Source organism: Salmo salar, chromosome 09, assembly GCF_965601325.2.
Source record: "Salmo salar chromosome 09, fSalSal1, whole genome shotgun sequence".
In the NCBI taxonomy this organism is placed as follows: domain Eukaryota; kingdom Metazoa; phylum Chordata; class Actinopteri; order Salmoniformes; family Salmonidae; genus Salmo; species Salmo salar.
In genome coordinates, this window is record NC_138299.1 from 77,490,605 (window position 1) to 77,509,802 (window position 19,198).

Below are 19,198 nucleotides of genomic sequence, written 5' to 3' on the forward strand. Positions count from 1 at the left end.
ACACACCAACACTGCACTGCAAAGAGAAAGTGAGAGGGGAGAGGGGGGATAGGGAACAGGGAGGGAGAAAGGGAGGTATAGAGGAGGGTGAAAGAGTGAGTGAGGGAGCGGTTGGGTGGGGGAGAGAGAGAGAGAGACTGCTATCAGAGAGGCGGAGTCTGGGCGGAAAGGTTACGGAGGGGGAGGAGAGAGACAAGTTCTGAGGCTCGTTCCTGCTGCTCACGGTCGTCGTCAGTATTACTGCTGAGTTCGGAGCTACCGGAGGTCCCGTGGATACTCAGTCTACTCTACCGGACCGTTAAACCGTCTAACTGACACCCGCAGAAACTTCACAACTGAGCCCTCTGTTTCCCCCAGAAGCTGGACAAGCTATCCGAGGTAGGTGGACGGGAGAGGTGGGTCTGAGTTAGGACCCGTAGCGATAGATTTGTATGTAGAGATGAGAGGCAGAGGAAGATAGGCTACGTAGTCTATGTATTTCTGGTTCACTCCTATTTTGGTAAGAGGAGATGTGAGGGGCGCGCGCTTCAAGGAGACGGTAATTGTGTTGAAGGCTGTTAATTGCCTGTTTATCTGGCGGAGAGCCTCTAGAGCTAATCGTTTCCCGTGCTCCATCTGCCACGGTGTGAAAATGCGATATGTTTTCAAATGTTTATAATCAGTTTAAGAGGAGGAGCAGCAATTGCATAAGAGGCACTCAGGCAATCTAATTCATCCAACCTAATAGGTTGAATAACATCCTGTCCTCCTCCATTGTTGATGCAGATATTTACATCATTAAATGAATATTCAGTCCCTGATAGTAAGTGCATGTGAATTAACTTCTAGGTGCGTAGGTTGCGTTGAAAATTATGCCTAGTTCACTATCTGTGCATTAGGGCAGCAAACTCCTCTCCATCCCTTGTTGTCCATCCCTTGTGCTCAATGTCACTTTCTCTCTAATTTTCTCTTTCCCTTTCTTGCTTTTTTCAGACGATGCTTTTCTGTCTGCTGCCTCTCGCGGCTCTCTTGCTGCGCACTGAAGGCAGGCGCGGGGAAACAGTGGTCCGTAACAACAACAATGGCCACGCGCTGGACAACGACAAATGGCTGAGCACCGTGTCTCAGTACGACAAGGACAGATATTGGAACAAATTCAGAGATGTGAGTTTAGAATTACCGTGTTTTTCGCAACTTTGCTTTCAAATGGGCTATTTCGGCTACTGTTGGATCTGGCCACGAGGCCTGTTGCCATTGCAGTATCTAGTAATGGTTGGGTTATTTGACTGACGCAGGTGTGTGTGTAGGCAGCCCCTTCCTTGCTTTACTTTACTTACTTTAAGTACGTGAGTGAGAGTCCCAGCTAGGCTGGCAGCGGGCTTAACTTCTATGGTCCTAAGTACATGAGTGAGAGTCCCAGCTAGGCTGGCAGCTGGCTTAACTTCTATGGTCCTAAGTACATGAGTGAGAGTCCCAGCTAGGCTGGCAGCTGGCTTAACTTCTATGGTCCTAAGTACGTGAGTGAGAGTCCCAGCTAGGCTGGCAGCGGGCTTAATTTCTATGGGCTACATGGGACGCTAGCGTCCCACCTGCGGGACACAGCCAGTGAAATATCAGGGGGCAAATTCAAAACAACAAAATGTCATAATTCAACGTTCTCAAACATACAACTATTTTACACCATTTTAAAGATACACTTCTCCTTGATGTAACCACATTTTCCGATTTCAAAAAGGCTTTACAGCGAAAGCAAAACATTAGATTATGTTAGGAGAGTACATAGACAAAAATAATCACACAGCCATTTTCCAAGCAAGGACATGTGTCAATAAAACCCAAAACACAGCTAAATGAAGCTCTAACCTTTGACGATCTTCATCAGATGACACTCCTAGGACATTATGTTACACAATATATGTATGTTTTGTTTGATAAAGTTCATATTTATATCCAAAAACAGCATTTTACGTTGGCGCGTGATGTTCAGAAAATGTATTCCCACCAAAACTGCCAGTGAATGTGCACATCAATTTACAAAAATACTCATCATAAACGTTGACAAAATATAACAATTATTTGAAGAATTATAGATAGACTACTCCTTGATGCAACCACTGTGTCAGATTTTAAAATAGCTTTACGGAGAAAGCACATTTTTCAATATTCTGAGTACATAGCTCAACCATCACAGCAAGCTATACAGACACCCGCCAAGTTCAAGGCAACCTAAACTCAGAATTAGTATTAGAAATATTGTCTTACCTTTGCTGATCTTCATCAGAATCCACTCCCAGGACTGCTACTTCCACAAGAAATGTTGTTTTTGTTCGAAATAATCCATATTTATGTCCAAATACCTCTGTTTTGTTCATGCGTACAGATCACTTATCCAAAGGCATAATGTGCGAGCGCGGTACCAGAGACGAAAAGTCAAAATGTTCCATTACTGTACTTAGAAGCATGTCAAACGCTGTTTAAAATCAATCTTTATGGTATTTGTAACGTAAAATTGCGGTAATATTCCAACCGGACAATAGCATATCCATTCAAGAAGAAAAAGAAGGAACATCGCACTCGCGGGACCGCGCATATCCAATCCCTTTGTCCACAGGCAGTCGACTGATTGACTGAGCTCCTATTATCTGCCCAGTGATAGGAGAATGCTGAAAGAACTTTCTGAAGGCTGTTGACAGCCAATGAAAGCCTTAGGAAGTGCAACGTGACCCCACAGAAACTATAGTTTCGATAGAGAATCAAAAGAAGAACTACAATTCTCAGACTTTCCACTTCCTGGTTGGATTTTTCTCCGATTTTTGCCTGCCATATGAGTTCTGTTATACTCACAGACACCATTCAAACAGTTTTAGAAACTTCAGAGTGTGTTCTATCCAAATCTACTAATAATATGCATATTCTAGTTTCTGGGCAAGAGTAGTAACCAGTTTAATTTGGGTACGTTTTTTCATCCGGCCGTGAAAATACTGCCCCCTACACCCCAACAGGTTTAATCAAGTGTGTGGCCTGCTCACCCTCAACACACACATCTGACTCACTGATGCTCCCTACTCAGTCACAGGCCACTGGGACCATAGCGATCCTGGGGGTTCTGTAATCAATGGAACACAGTGGTTTAGGGTGAGTATTAAATGGCACCACCCTATTCCCTATATAGTGCACTACCTTTGACCAGAGCCCATAAGGTGTTCTCGATGGTTGGGACACAGACATAGCCTGTTTGTTCCCTCTAATGCATTAGGGATTTAGAAATGTGTAACGGCAACTGTTAGCAGTCTCATCTAGCCCTGCCATGTTGGTTATTTAAGTAATAAGGCCCAATTTGGTGTGCTATATTTTAAGCAATAAGGCCCAAGGGGGTGTGCTATTTTTAAGCAATAAGGCCCAAGGGGGTGTGGTATATTTAAGCAATAAGGCCTAAGAGGGTGTGGTATATTTAAGCAATAAGACCCAAGGGGGTGTGGTATATTTAAGCAATAAGGCCCAAGGGGGTGTGGAATATTTAAGCAATAAGGACCAAGTGGTGTGGTACATTTAAGCAATATGGCTCGAAGAGGGTGTGGTATATGGCTAAGGGCAGTTCTTAGACAAGATGCCACACAGAGTGCCTGGATACAGCCCTTAGCCGTGGTATATTGGCCATATACCACAAACCCAGAGGTGGCTTATTGTTATTATAAACTGGTTACCAACATAAATAGAACAGTAAACAAGTACTTTTGTGTCATACCTGTGGTAGATTGTCTGATATACACACAGACCCTAACTATAATGTGTAACAGGGCATGCAGCAGTGAGAGTGGTTATTGACATAAGCAAACATTTTCTTGACTGGAGTGATGTGGGAGCTAGCGTTGACCCTGGCGCTGCATCGTGCTTCATTGGAGTGGTGGCGTGAAACCTAGCATCTAGCAGCCTGTAAACGGCCTTAAGCGAAGCAGCCGCAGCCCAAGTCAGAGCTAGCGTTAGCAAAGTCCCTTAAAGCCCTATGTTGTGTGTATGTGGGGGGAGGGAGGAGGTGTGTGTGTCTGTGGCGTGCAGCTCCCTCTCCATGGTTTTCCATGCAAATGAAACTCATTAGGTGGAAGCTGCTTGATGTCTGGGAGGAGAGGAGAGGGGAGGAGGGATGAAGCGGAGTGGAGAGGGTAAAGGCTGTGACATTTTGGTTTAATTTTTGATGATGCCTCTGGCGCTCAAAGAGATTACGAATATTATGGACATGTTGGAATTAACTGAAATTTGGAAGCTTAAAAACCTGGATCTTGTAAGATATTCTTGGAGGAGGCTTAATCAAACTAGTCAGATTGATTATTTTCATTTGATCCTCTTATTGAGGATCAAATGTGATCAGACCATCAACTTATCAATCAATCAAATGTATTTATAAAGTCCTTTTTACATCAGCAGATGTCACAAAGTGCTATGCAGAAACCCAGCCTAAAACCCCGAACAGCAAGCAAGGCAGATGTAGACGCACAGTGGCTAGGAAAAACTCCCTAGAAAGGAGTGGCCAGGAAGAAACCTAGAGAGGAACCAGGCTCTGAGGGGTGGCCAGTCCTCTTCTGGCTTTGCTGGGTGGAGATTATAACAGTACATGGCCAAGATGTTCATATGTTCATAGATGACCAGCGGGGTCAAATAATAATAATCACAGTGGTTGTGGCGTGTGCAACAGGTCAACACCTCAGGAGTAAATGTCAGTTGGCTTTTCATAGCCGATCATTCAGAGTATCTCTACTGCTCCTGCTGTCTCTATAGAGAGTTGAAAACAATCGGTCTGGGACAAGGTAGCACGTCCGGTGAACAGGTCAGGAGGCTGAGACAGGAGAGGTCGGGAGAAACTGTGGCCCCGTCTGACGATACCCCTGGACAGGGCCAACCAGGCAGGATATAACCCCACCAACTTTGCCAAAGCACAGCCCCCAGACCACTAGAAGGATATCCGCAGACCACCAACAAGGCTGAGTATAGCCCACGAAGATCTCCTCCAGCGCACAAGCCCGAGGGGGTGCAAAACCGGACAGGAAGATCACGTCAGTGACTCAAGTGATACATCCCTCCTAGGAACGGCATGGAAGAGCACTAGTAAGCCAGTGACTCAGCCCCCGTAACAGGGTCAGAGGCAGAGAATCCCAGTGGAAAGAAGGGAAACGGCCAAGCAGAGACAGCAAGGGCAGTTCGTTGCTCCAGTGCCTTTCCGTTCACCTTCACACCCCTGGGCCAGACTACACTCAATCATAGGACCTACTGAAGAGATGAGTCTTCAGTAAAGACTTAAAGGTTGAGACCGAGTCTGCGTCTCTTACATGGATAGGCAAACCATTCCATAAAAAATTTGCTCTATAGGAGAAAGCCCTGCCTCCAGCTGTTTGCTTAGAAATTCTAGGGACATTTAGGAGGCCTGCGTCTGGTGACCGTAACGTACGTGTAGGTATGTACGGCAGGACCAAATTGGAGAGAGAGGTAGGAGCAAGCCCATGTAATGCTTTGTAGGTTAGCAGTAAAACCTTGAAATCAGCCCTAGCCTTAACAGGATGCCAGAGGCTAGCACTGGAGTAATATTATCACATCTTTTGGTTCTAGTCAAGATTCTAGCAGCCGTGTTTTGCATTAACTTAAGTTTATTTAGTGCTTTATCCGGGTAGCCGGAAAGTAGAGCATTGCAGCAGTCTAATTTAGAAGTGACAAAAGCATGGAATAGCTTTTCTGCATAATTTTTGGACAAAAAGTTTCTGATTTTTGCAATGTTACGAAGATGGAAAAAAGCTGTCCTTTAAATATTCTTGATATATTTGTCAAAAGAGAGAACCGGGTCCAGAGTAACGCTGAGGTGCTTCACAGTTTTATTTTAGACGACTGTACAACCATCAACATTAATTGTCAGATCCAACAAAAGATCTCTTTGTTTCTTGGGACCTAGAACTAGCATCTCTGTTTTGTCATAGTTTAAAAGTGAAACATTTGTGGCCATCCACTTTCTTATGTCTGAAACACAGGCTTCCAGGGTGGGCAATTTTGGGGCTTCACCATGTTTCATTGAAATGTACAGCTGTGTATCGTCTGCATAGCAGTGAAAGTTAACATTATGTTTCCGAATGATATCACCAAGAGGTAAAATATATAGTGAAAACAATAGTGGTCCTAAAACCGAACCTTGATGAACACCGAAACTTACAATTGATTTGTCAGAGGACAAACCATCCACAGAGACAAACTGATCTCTTTCCGGCAGATAAGATCTAAACCAGGCAAGAACTTGTCCATGTAGACCAATTTGGGTTTCCAATCTCTCCAAAAGAATGTGGTGATCGATGGTGTCAAAAGCAGCACTAAGGTCTAGGAGCACGAGGACGGATGCAGAGCCTTGGTTTGACACCATTAAAAGGTAATTTACCATCTTCACTAGTGCAGTTTCAGTGCTATGATGGGGTCTAAAACCAGACTGAAGCGTTTCGTATACATTATTTGTTTTCAGGAAGGCCGTGAGGAAAGCTGTTGAGCAGCTATTGCTGCTCAACAGCTTTTTCTAAAATGTTTGAGAGGAATGGGTGATTCAATATAGGCCGATAGTTTTTACATTACAATGTTTGGCTTTATAAGAGAGGCTTTATTACTGCAACTTTTAGTGAGTATGGTACAGATCCGCTGGATAGGGAGCCATTTATTATGTTCAACATAGGAGGGCCAAGCACAGGAAGCAGCTCTTTCAGTAGTTTAGTTGAAATGGGTTCCAGTATGCAGCTTGAAGGTTTAGAGGCCATGACTATTTTCATCAATGTGTCAAGAGAAATAGGATTAAAAAACTTGTGCGTCTCCATTGATCCTAGGCCCTGGCGGTGTTGTGCAGACTCAGGACAAATGAGCTTAGGAGAAATACGCAGATTCAAAGAGGAGTCTGTAATTTGCTTTCTAATGATCATGATCTTTTTGTCGAACAAGTTCATGAATTCATCACTGCTGAAGTTTTTTTATTTATTTATTATTTTTATTTCACCTTTATTTAACCAGGAAGGCTAGTTGAGAACAAGTTCTCCTTTACAACTACGACCTGGCCAAGATAAAGCAAAGCAGTGCAACACACACAACAACACAGAGTTACACATGGAATAAACATGTGCTCTGACAGCTGGTGCTTAACCTCTTACATCTAGACGTTCCGCTAGCGGAACACCTGCTCCAATATCCAATGATAGGTGTGGCGCGAATGACAAATTCCTCAAAAATACAAAAACTTCCATTTTTCAAACATATGACTATTTTACAGCATTTTAAAGACAAGACTCTCCTTTATCTAACCACACTGTCCGATTTCAAAAAGGCTTTACAGCGAAAGCAAAACATTAGATTATGTCAGCAGAGTACCCAGCCAGAAATAATCAGACACCCATTTTTCAAGCTAGCATATAATGTCACAAAAAACAAAACCACAGCTAAATGCAGCACTAACCTTTGATGATCTTCATCAGATGACACACCTAGGACATTATGTTATACAATACATGCATGTTTTGTTCAATCAAGTTCATATTTATATCAAAAACCATCTTTTTACATTAGCATGTGACGTTCAGAACTAGCATACCCCCGCAAACCTCCGGTGAATTTACTAAATTACTCACGATAAACGTTCACAAAAAACATAACAATTATTTTAAGAATTATAGATACAGAACTCCTTTGTGCAATCGAGGTGTCCGATTTTAAAATAGCTTTTCGGTGAAAGCACATTTTGCAATATTCTGAGTAGATAGCCCAGCCATCACGGCTAGCAATTTAGACACCCAGCAAGTTTAGCCCTGACCAAACTCCGATTTACTATTAGAAAAGTTTGATTACCTTTGGTGTTCTTCGTCAGAATGCACTCCCAGGACTGCTACTTCAATAACAAATGTTGGTTTGGTTCAAAATAATCCATTGTTATATCCAAATAGCGGCGTTTTGTTCGTGCGTTCAAGACACTATCCGAAGTGTAAATAAGGGTCACGAGCACGACGCATTTCGTGACAAAAGATTTCTTAATATTCCATTACCGTACCTCGAAGCATGTCAACCGCTGTTTAAAATCAATTTTTATGCCATTTTTCTCGTAAAAAAGCGATAATATTCCAACCGGGAAAGCGTGTATACGTACAAAGAGAGAGAGAAAATAAAAGCATGGGATCCCCTCGTGCACGAGCCTGAGTCTCACAGTACTGTGACCAGCCACTATCCAAACGCGCTACTTTTTTTCAGCCAGAGCCTGCAAAGCCACGATTCAGCTTTTTGCCGCCTTCTGAGAGCCCATGGGAGCCGTAGGAAGTGTCACGTAACAGCAGAGATCCCCTGTAATGGATAGAGATAATCAAGAAGGGCAAGAAATGGTCAGACAGGGCACTTCCTGAAAGGAATCTTCTCAGGTTTTGGCCTGCCAAATGAGTTCTGTTATACTCACAGACACCATTCAAACAGTTTTAGAAACTTTGGAGTGTTTTCTATCCAAAGCTAATAATTATATGCATATTCTAGTTTCTGGGCAGGAGTAATAATCAGATTAAATCGGGTACGTTTTTTATCCGGCCGTGAAAATACTGCCCCCTAGCCATAACAGGTTAAAGTTAACTTCTCTAGGGTATGTGGGACGGTAGTGTCCCACCTCGCCAACAGCCAGTGAAATAGCAGAGCGCCAAATTCAAAACAATAAAAATCTCATAATTTAAATTTCTTACACATACAAGTATTATACACCATTTTAAAGATAATCTTCTCGTTAATCCAACCACACTATCAGATTTCAAAAAGGCTTTACGGTGAAAGCATAGCATTAGATTATGTTAGGACAGCACCTAGACAAGAAAAACCACAGCCATTTTCCAAGCAAGGAGAGGCGTCACAAAAAACAGAAATACAGCTAAAATGAATCACTAACCTTTGATGATCTTCATCAGATGGCACTCATAGGACTTCATGTTACACAATACATGTATGTTTTGCTCGATAAAGTGTAATGTTCAGAAATGTTTTGCCGCCCAAAACTTCCGGTGAATGACCACATAAATTTACAGATATACTCATCATAAACGTTGATAAAATATACAACTGTTATTCAAAGAATTATAGATACACTTCTCCTTAATGCAACCGCAGTGTCAGATTTCAAAAAAGCTTTACAGCGAATGCACACTGCAATAATCTGAGTACAGCACTCAGTCACAAAACCAAACCCGCCATTTTGTGGAGTCAACAAAACTCAGAAATAGCTTTATAAATATTCACTTACCTTTGATGATCTTCATTGGAATGCACTCCCAGGAATCCCAGTTCCACAATAAATGTTCATTTGTTTCGATAAAGTCCATATTTATGTCCAAATACCTGCATGCCCTGTTACATATTTATGTCCAAATGCACTGTGCTCGCGCAGAAAGTTCAGACAAAGTCCAAAAAGTTATATTACAGTTCGTAGAAACATGTCAAACGATGTATAGAATCAATCTTTAGGATGTTTTTATCATAAATCTTCCATAATATTCCAACCGGACGATTCCTTTGTCTTCAAAAAGGAAAAGGAACGCAGCTAACTCTCACGGGAGCGTTCGCCACTGAGCTCATGTCATTTTCTCAGTCATTTGATTCCAAGCGCTCTTATTCTCTCCCCATTCACAGTAGAAGCATGAAACAACATTCTAAAGACTGTTGACGTCTAGTGGAAGCCTTAGGAAGTGCAAAATGACTCCACAGACACTGTATATTGGATAGGGAATCACTTGAAAAACAACAAACCTCAGATTTCCACACTACCTGGTTGGATTTTGTCTCAGGTTTTTGCCTGCCATATGAGTTCTGTTATACTCACAGACATCATTCAAACAGTTTTAGAAACTTCAGAGTGTTTTCTATCCAAATCTACTAATAATATGCATATCCTACCTTCTGGGGCTGAGTAGCAGGCAGTTTACTACAGGCACGCTTTTCATCCGGACGTCAAAATACTGCCCCCTACCCAAGAGAGGTTAATGAGGGAGATAAGAGTCTCCAGCTTCAGTGATTTTTGCAATTCGTTCCAGTCATTGGCAGCAGAGAACTGGAAGGAAAGGCTGCCAAAGGAGGAATTGGCTTTGGGGGTGACCAGTGAAATATACCTTCTGGAGCGTGTGCTACGGGTGGGTGTTGCTATGGTGACCAGTGAGCTGAGATAAGGCGGGGCTTTACCTAGCAAATTTAGAAACCAAGAAATTCATGAACTTTTTCTTGCTCAATCTAGGTTCAACAGACCCACTTATTGTATGGGATGCCTTTAAATGTGCCTTTATACCAAAAACAAAACCGGTAAAAGGAGAAAAGACTTACAACCGAAATAGAAGAACTAACATTACACATCGATGGTGTTGATAAATGTGCTCCAGAAGCACTGAATAGTTTAGATGCAAAACAAAAGGAGTTTGAGGAACTGATTCAGGAAAGAATGTATGTACAAACAAATTGGATGGAGAATGGCGAAAAATGCACCAATTTTTTCCTAAACCTAAACCTATAGATATGTAACCAAAAAGAATCTAGAGAAAATAGTTACAAACGATGGAGAAATCCTTCTCATCAAAGGAGATTTTAAATATTTTTGAACAAACGTTCTCTTGTCAAGTTTTCCAACCTCACTTGGCGATGAGTATTGTGATCTCTTTCTCCCAAAACGACATGGTAAACTATCTGCGACACAAAATACATCTTGTGAAGGGCTAAATACACAGGACGAACTATGGTTGTCAATTGATTCCTTTCAGACGGTGAAAACCTGTGGCCTCGATGGCATTCCAATAAAGATACAGTACCAGTCAAAAGTATGGACACACATACTCATTCCAGGATTTTTCTTTATTTTTACTATTTTCTACATTGTAGTATAATAGTGAAGACATCAAAATTATGAAATAACAAAGCAAAATATATTTTTATATTTGAGATTCTTCAAATTAGCCACCCTTTGCCTTGATGACAGCTCTTGGCATTTTCTCAACCAGCTTCATGAGGTAGTCTCCTGGAATGCATTTCAATTAACAGGTGTGCCTTGTTAAAAGTTAATTTGTGTAATTTATTTCGTTCTTAATGCGTTGTGACAAGGTAGGGGTGATAAAGAGAAGATAGTCCTATTTGGTAAAAGACCAAGTCCATATTATGGCAAGAACAGCTCGACAGTCCATCATTACTTTAAGACATGAAGGTCAGTCAATCCGGGAAAATTTCAAGAACTTTGAAAGTTTCTTCAAGTGCAGTCGCAAAACCCATCAAGCGATATGATGAAACTGGTTCTCATGAGGACCGCCACAGGAAAGAAAGACCCAGAGTTACCTCTGCTGCAGAGGATAAGTTCATTAGAGTTACCAGCCTCAGAAATTGCAGCCCAAATAAATGCTTCACAGAGTTCAAGTAACAGACACCTCGCCACATCAACTGTTCAGAGGAGACTGTGTGAATCAGGCCTTCATGGTCGAATTGCTGCAAGGAAACCTACTAAAGGACACCAATAAGAAGAGGGACCTTGCTTGGGCCAAGAAACAAGAGCAATGGACATTAGACCGGTGGGAATCCAAATGTGAGATTTTTGGTTCCAAAAATGAACGGATGATCCCCGTATGTGTAGTTCCCACCATGAAGCATGGAGGAGGAGGTGTGATGGTATGGGGGTGCTTTGCTGGTGACATTGTCAGTGATTTATTTAGAATTCAAGGCACACTTAACTAGCATGGCTGCCACAGCTTTCTGCAGCGATACGCCATCCCATCTGGTTACTGCTTAGTGGGAATATCATTTGTTTTTCAACAGGACAATGACCCAACACACCTCCAGGCTGTGTAAGGGCTATTTGACCAAGAAGGAGAGTGATGTAGTGCTGCATCAGATGACCTGGCCTCCGCAATCACCCGACCTCAACCCAATTGAGATGGTTTGGGATGAGTTGGACTGCAGAGTGAAGGAAAAGCAGCTAACAAGTGCTCAGCATATGTGGGAACTCCTTGAAGACTGTTGGAAAAGCATTCCAGATGAAGCTGGTTGAGAGAATGCCAAGAGTGTGCAAAGCTGTCATCAAGGCAAAGGGTGGCTACTTAGAAGAATCTCAAATATAAAATATATTTTGATTTGTTTGTTTAACACTTTTTTTGGTTACTACATGTTCCATATGTGTTATTTCATAGTTTTTGATGTATTCACTATTTTTATACAATGTAGTAAATATAAAGAAAAACCCTTGAATGAGTAGGTGTGTTCAAACTTTTGACCGGTACTGTATATCAAACTTTTTATGAATTCCTGAAAGATCCATTACTATCATGTGTTAATTACTCATATTAGATCTAATGATATCATTAAGGGGCTAAAAAGGAAGGGATTAGAGACAAAAGTATCAATGTACGCCGATGCTACAAGTGTTCTCTCTAGTCCTTTCAGAGGACCAGGATAATATCTCCATTTCTCTGGACTAAAATCCTACTTTGATAAGTGATATTACGGATTGGGTCTCTGAGAGAGAAATACTTTAAATTGCCATGTGGTCTCCCAATTAAATGGGCAGCTGATGAAGTTGATGTGCTTGATGTACATATCCCTGAAAAATGGAGCGACGTTTCATTTCATTTGGAAAACCAGTTAAAGTTATATAGGCATATTTATATAATGAATATGAGTTTGGAGGGTTAAAACTAGGAAATATGAAGGCATTAAACCACTCTTTTAAAGCCTACATTATCCCAAAATGATATCTAAATCCAAGCGGTTCGTCAGCAGGCTACTAAGCCATTATACAGATTAAAACGAACCACTTCCACTGGATTGACAATGGATCCCTGTTTAAACTAGTCTCATTTTTAAATGAAGCCATACAGAGTTGTTTACAATTCAAACGTCATCCTCCAGAAGAAGCAGAACATATATAACAGCAAATAAACAATTTCCGTGGAAAAACTGTATAAGGAAGGTATCATGTTTATGAATGACATTGTAAATAAGGACAGTAAAATTATGTTAAACAAGCAATTAACAAAAGTGTATGGAAATGTATGGTCAATACAAATTTATAACCAACTCGACGCAGCGCTGCCACAAAAATGGAAGAGGCAATTACTTAAAAGAGTAACGAATGAATTGGTTTGTCTGCCTCCAATGTAAAAACCATGCATGGCTTAAAGTGACTATAATAAATGGTAAAATGGATAAGTTTCACTTAAGGTTCAAGATTGTTTGGAATAAATGTTTGTCCCAATACCATGGCAACCGGTTTATGAACTGATATACAAAACAACAATTGACGCATCAATCCATTCTTTTCAATATAAAATTCTCGCCACAAAAAGAATGCTGAATACATGGGGCATTGAACAGTCAGCCCTGTGCAGACTCTGCCACGAGGAAACGGAATCGATAGATCTCTTTTGGTGAAGTCCTTCCGTGGCACGTTTATGGAGTCAGGTCCAGGAGTGGATGTTAAGTTATAATGTCTGTGTTCTGTTGGACCTACAAAGAGTACTGTTAGAAGATCTGAAAAACCACCATCAATCAATGGGAAAATATGATTATACTCTTAGGTAAAGTATTTATTTTTCGGTCAATCTCTGTAGAAAGGGTACAAATGGAGAGGTTCAAGACCCTCGTAAGACATCACAGTAAAAAAGAAGGATGTATTACAGAAGGAAATAGTCACATGTTATAGTACTGGGAGAGATAGGTTAGTCTGTGGACATCTGAGGGTTGGAATTAAGATGAGAGTGATTGGTCGATACACTTAGAGTCCAGTGCGATTATACATACTGTATATATACAGTACATGACCAAAAGTATGTGGACACCTGCTCGTCGAACATCTCATTCTAAAACCATGGGCATTAATATGGAGTTGGTCCCCCTTTGCTGCTATAACAGCCTCCACTCTTCTGGGAAGGCTTTCCACTAGATGTTGGAACATTGCTGCAGGGACTTGATTCCATTCAGCCACAAGAGTGTTAGTGAGGTCAGACACTGATGTTGGGCGGTTAGGCCTGGCTCGCAGTCGGCGTTCCAATTCATCCCAAAGGTGTTTGATAGGGTTGAGGTCAGGGCTCTGTGCAGGCCAGTCAATTTCTTCCACACTCTCGACAAACCATTTCTGTATGGACCTCGCTTTGTGCATGGGGGCATTGCCATGTAGAAACAGGAAAGGGCCTTCCCAAACTGTTGCCATAAAGTTGGAAGCACATAATCATCTAGAATGTCATTGTATGCTGTAGCGTTAAGATTTCCCTTCACTGGAACTAAGGGGCCTAGACCGAACAATAAAAAACAGCCCCATAACATTATTCCATCTCCACCAAACTTTACAGTTGGCACTATGCTTTCGGGCAGGTAGCGTTCTCCTGGCATCCGCCAAACATAGATTTTTCAGTCGGACTGCCAGATGGTGAAGCGTGATTCATCATTCCAGAGAACACATTTCCACTGCTCCAGAGTCCAATGGCGGCGAGCTTTACACCACTCCAGCTTGGCATTGCGCATGGTAATCTTAGGCTTGTGGTTGCTCCTAGACGTTTCCACTTCACAATAACAGCACTTACAGTTGACCGGGACAGCTCTAGCAGGGAAGACATTTGACAAACTGACTTGTTGGATAGGTGGCATTCTATGATGGTGCCAGGTTGAAAGTCATTGAGCGCTTCAGTAAGGCCATTCTACTGCCAATGTTTGTCTATGGAGATTGCATGGCTGTGTGCTCAATTTTACACACCTGTCAGCAACGGGTGTGGCTGAAATAACCAAGTCCAGTAATTTGAAGGGGTGTCCACATACTGCTGTAAATATAATGTATATATTGCATTTGGATGTTTTCCAGCAGATCCTCCGACCAGTTGGAGCATGAAATAAAATGGATATATGTAAAAAGGGATTAGAAATTATGCAAGTAATGTTGTTTGATACTCCAATTATATCTGTTAGTTTCATAGCTGATCTATACCCTACATTAAAAAAAAGCCAGCACTATGGTGTGTGTGTGTGTGTGTGTGTCTGCAATGACTGGAACGAACTGCAAAAATCTCTGAAGCTGGAGACTCATATCTCCCTCTCTAGCTTTAAGCACCAGCTGTCAGAGCCGCTAACAGATCACTGCACCTGTACATAGCCCATCTGTAAACAGACCATCTATCTACCTACCTCATCCCCATACTGTATTTATTTATTTATCTTGCTCCTTTGCACCCCAGTATCTCTACTTGCACAGTCATCTTCTGCACATCTACCATTCCAGTGTTTAATTGCTGTATTGTAATTACTTCCCCACTATGGCCTATTTATTGCCTTAACTCCCTTATCTTACCTCATTTGCATTCACTGTATATAGACTTTTGTTTTCTTTTGTTCTACTGTATTATTGACTGTATGTTTTGTTTATTCCATGTGTAACTCTGTTGTTGTATGTGTCAAATTGCTTTGCTTTATCTTGGCCAGGTCGCAGTTGTAAATGAGAACTTGTTCTCAACTAGCCTACCTGGTTAAATAAAGGTGAAATAAAAATAAACAAATAAATAAAATAAAAGAGACAGACCTGCAGGTCATAAGGCTCTTTCTAGCCACTCAGCTCATCTTTTATTCTTCCCCTCCCTCTCTCTCTCTCTCTCTCTCTCTCTCTCTCTCTCTCTCTCTCTCTCTCTCTCTCTCTCTCTCTCTCTCTCTCTCTCTCTCTCTCTCTCTCCCTCCCCTCTCTCGCTGTCTGTCTGTCTGTCTCTCTCTCTCTCTCTCTCCCTCCCCTCTCTCTCTCTCTCTCTCTCTCTCTCTCTCTCTCTCTCTCTCTCTCTCTCCCTCCCCTCTCTCTCTGTCTGTCTGTCTGTCTGTAGGACACTGGATGACCCTGTGCCTTCTCAACCATGTCAACCCCCTCCCCCCTTCCTCTTCCCTCTCCCCCACCCTGACCCTCCTGCCCTGTTTCTCTCTGTGTCTCTGTTGATGAGCTGCTTGCTCCCCGTTTAATAATGCATGAGTGTGTGTTGTGTGAGTGTGACTGTGTGTGTGTGTGTATGGGTCTGTTGTGTGTACGGGTAAATTATATTGTGGCTCAGCTGCAGCAGCAGTCTTCACTCCATCAGATTAGAAAGAGGAGCAGGTGCACTGGGAGAGTGGTGCAGCGGTGTCTGTGTGTGTGTGTGTGTATGTGTGCTGTTGGTAAAAGGATCTACTCTCACTCCATTGCTCTGTGTGCGTACATGTTTGTGGGAGTGTTGTCAGCTGTAAGATTGCTAGGACAGCACACAGCTGGAACTGTCTAGTGTCTACCTGTCTAGTGTCTACCTGTCTAGTGTCTACCTGTCTAGTGTCTACCTGTCTAGTGTCTACCTGTCTAGTGTCTACTTGTCTACCTGTCTGGTGTCTACCTGTCTGGTGTCTACCTGTCTAGTGTCTACCTGTCTAGTGTCTACTTGTCTACCTGTCTGGTGTCTACCTGTCTGGTGTCTACCTGTCTAGTGTCTACCTGTCTAGTGTCTACCTGTCTAGTGTCTACTTGTCTACCTGTCTGGTGTCTACCTGTCTGGTGTCTACCTGTCTGGTGTCTACCTGTCTAGTGTCTACTTGTCTACCTGTCTGGTGTCTACCTGTCTGGTGTCTGGTGTCTACCTGTCTGGTGTCTACCTGTCTGGTGTCTACCTGTCTAGTGTCTACTTGTCTACCTGTCTGGTGTCTACCTGTCTGGTGTCTGGTGTCTACCTGTCTGGTGTCTACTTGTCTACCTGTCTGGTGTCTACCTGTCTGGTGTCTACCTGTCTAGTGTCTACTTGTCTACCTGTCTGGTGTCTACCTGTCTGGTGTCTACTTGTCTACCTGTCTAGTGTCTACTTGTCTACCTGTCTGGTGTCTACCTGTCTGGTGTCTACTTGTCTACCTGTCTAGTGTCTACTTGTCTACCTGTCTGGTGTCTACCTGTCTGGTGTCTACCTGTCTAGTGTCTACTTGTCTACCTGTCTGGTGTCTACCTGTCTAGTGTCTACTTGTCTACCTGTCTAGTGTCTACCTGTCTAGTGTCTACCTGTCTAGTGTCTACCTGTCTAGTGTCTACTTGTCTACCTGTCTGGTGTCTACCTGTCTGGTGTCTACCTGTCTGGTGTCTACCTGTCTAGTGTCTACTTGTCTACCTGTCTGGTGTCTACCTGTCTAGTGTCTACCTGTCTAGTGTCTGTTTGCCTACCTGTCTGGTGTCTACCTGTCTGGTGTCTACCTGTCTACCTGTCTACCTGTCTAGTGTCTACCTGTCTAGTGTCTACTTGTCTACCTGTCTGGTGTCTACCTGTCTGGTGTCTGGTGTCTACCTGTCTGGTGTCTACTTGTCTACCTGTCTGGTGTCTACCTGTCTGGTGTCTACCTGTCTAGTGTCTACTTGTCTACCTGTCTGGTGTCTACCTGTCTGGTGTCTACTTGTCTACCTGTCTAGTGTCTACTTGTCTACCTGTCTAGTGTCTACTTGTCTACCTGTCTAGTGTCTACTTGTCTACCTGTCTGGTGTCTACCTGTCTGGTGTCTACCTGTCTTGTGTCTACCTGTATAGTGTCTACCTGTCTAGTGTCTACTTGCCTACCTGTCTGGTGTCTACCTGTCTAGTTCTACCTGTCTAGTATCTACCTGTCTACCTGTATATTGTCTACCCGTCTAGTGTCTACCTGTCTACCTGTCTAGTGCCTACCTGTCTAGTGTCTACCTGTCTAGTGTCTACCTGTCTAGTGTCTACCTGTCTACCTGTGTATTGTCTACCCGTCTAGTGTCTACCTGTCTGGTGTCTACTTGTCTACCTGTCTAGTGTCTACTTGTCTACCTGTCTGGTGTCTACCTGTCTGGTGTCTACTTGTCTACCTGTCTAGTGTCTACTTGTCTACCTGTCTGGTGTCTACCTGTCTGGTGTCTACCTGTCTAGTGTCTACTTGTCTACCTGTCTGGTGTCTACCTGTCTAGTGTCTACTTGTCTACCTGTCTAGTGTCTACCTGTCTAGTGTCTACCTGTCTAGTGTCTACCTGTCTAGTGTCTACTTGTCTACCTGTCTGGTGTCTACCTGTCTGGTGTCTACCTGTCTGGTGTCTACCTGTCTAGTGTCTACTTGTCTACCTGTCTGGTGTCTACCTGTCTGGTGTCTACCTGTCTGGTGTCTACCTGTCTAGTGTCTACCTGTCTAGTGTCTGTTTGCCTACCTGTCTGGTGTCTACCTGTCTGGTGTCTACCTGTCTACCTGTCTACCTGTCTAGTGTCTACCTGTCTAGTGTCTACTTGTCTACCTGTCTGGTGTCTACCTGTCTGGTGTCTGGTGTCTACCTGTCTGGTGTCTACTTGTCTACCTGTCTGGTGTCTACCTGTCTGGTGTCTACCTGTCTAGTGTCTACTTGTCTACCTGTCTGGTGTCTACCTGTCTGGTGTCTACTTGTCTACCTGTCTAGTGTCTACTTGTCTACCTGTCTAGTGTCTACTTGTCTACCTGTCTAGTGTCTACTTGTCTACCTGTCTGGTGTCTACCTGTCTGGTGTCTACCTGTCTTGTGTCTACCTGTATAGTGTCTACCTGTCTAGTGTCTACTTGCCTACCTGTCTGGTGTCTACCTGTCTAGTTCTACCTGTCTAGTATCTACCTGTCTACCTGTATATTGTCTACCCGTCTAGTGTCTACCTGTCTACCTGTCTAGTGCCTACCTGTCTAGTGTCTACCTGTCTAGTGTCTACCTGTCTAGTGTCTACCTGTCTACCTGTGTATTGTCTACCCGTCTAGTGTCTACCTGTCTTTCTGTCTAGTGTCTACCTGTCTGGTGTCTACCTGTCTAGTGTCTACCTGTCTGGTGTCTACCTGTCTGGTGTCTACCTGTCTAGTGTCTACCTGTCTAGTGTCTACCTGTCTGGTGTCTACTTGTCTACCTGTCTAGTGTCTACCTGTCTAGTGTCTACCTGTCTACCTGTATAGTGGCTACCTGTATAGTGTCTACTTGTCTACCTGTCTAGTGTCTACCTGTCTAGTGTCTACCTGTCTACCTGTCTAGTGTCTACCTGTCTGGTGTCTACCTGTTTAGTGTGTACCTGTATAGTGTCTACTTGTCTACCTGTCTAGTGTCTACCTGTTTAGTGTGTACCTGTATAGTGTCTACTTGTCTACCTGTCTAGTGTCTACCTGTCTAGTGTCTACCTGTCTAGTGTCTACTTGTCTGGTGTCTACCTGTCTGGTGTCTACCTGTCTGGTGTCTACCTG

The 19,198-nt window shown here is 43.0% G+C and overlaps 1 protein-coding gene across 1 annotated transcript in view; it reads left to right on the top strand.

Moving 5' to 3' along the window:
• The first annotated feature begins 142 nt into the window (after positions 1-142).
• Positions 143-19,198, top strand: part of LOC106611816 (testican-1) — a 334,714-nt gene continuing 315,658 nt past the window's right edge. Inside the window, exons 1-2 of the mRNA XM_014212411.3 lie at positions 143-378; positions 973-1,143. Coding sequence (XP_014067886.1) covers positions 976-1,143 — 168 coding nt within the window. The 5' untranslated portion in view covers positions 143-378; positions 973-975. The remainder of the gene's footprint in view (positions 379-972; positions 1,144-19,198) is intronic.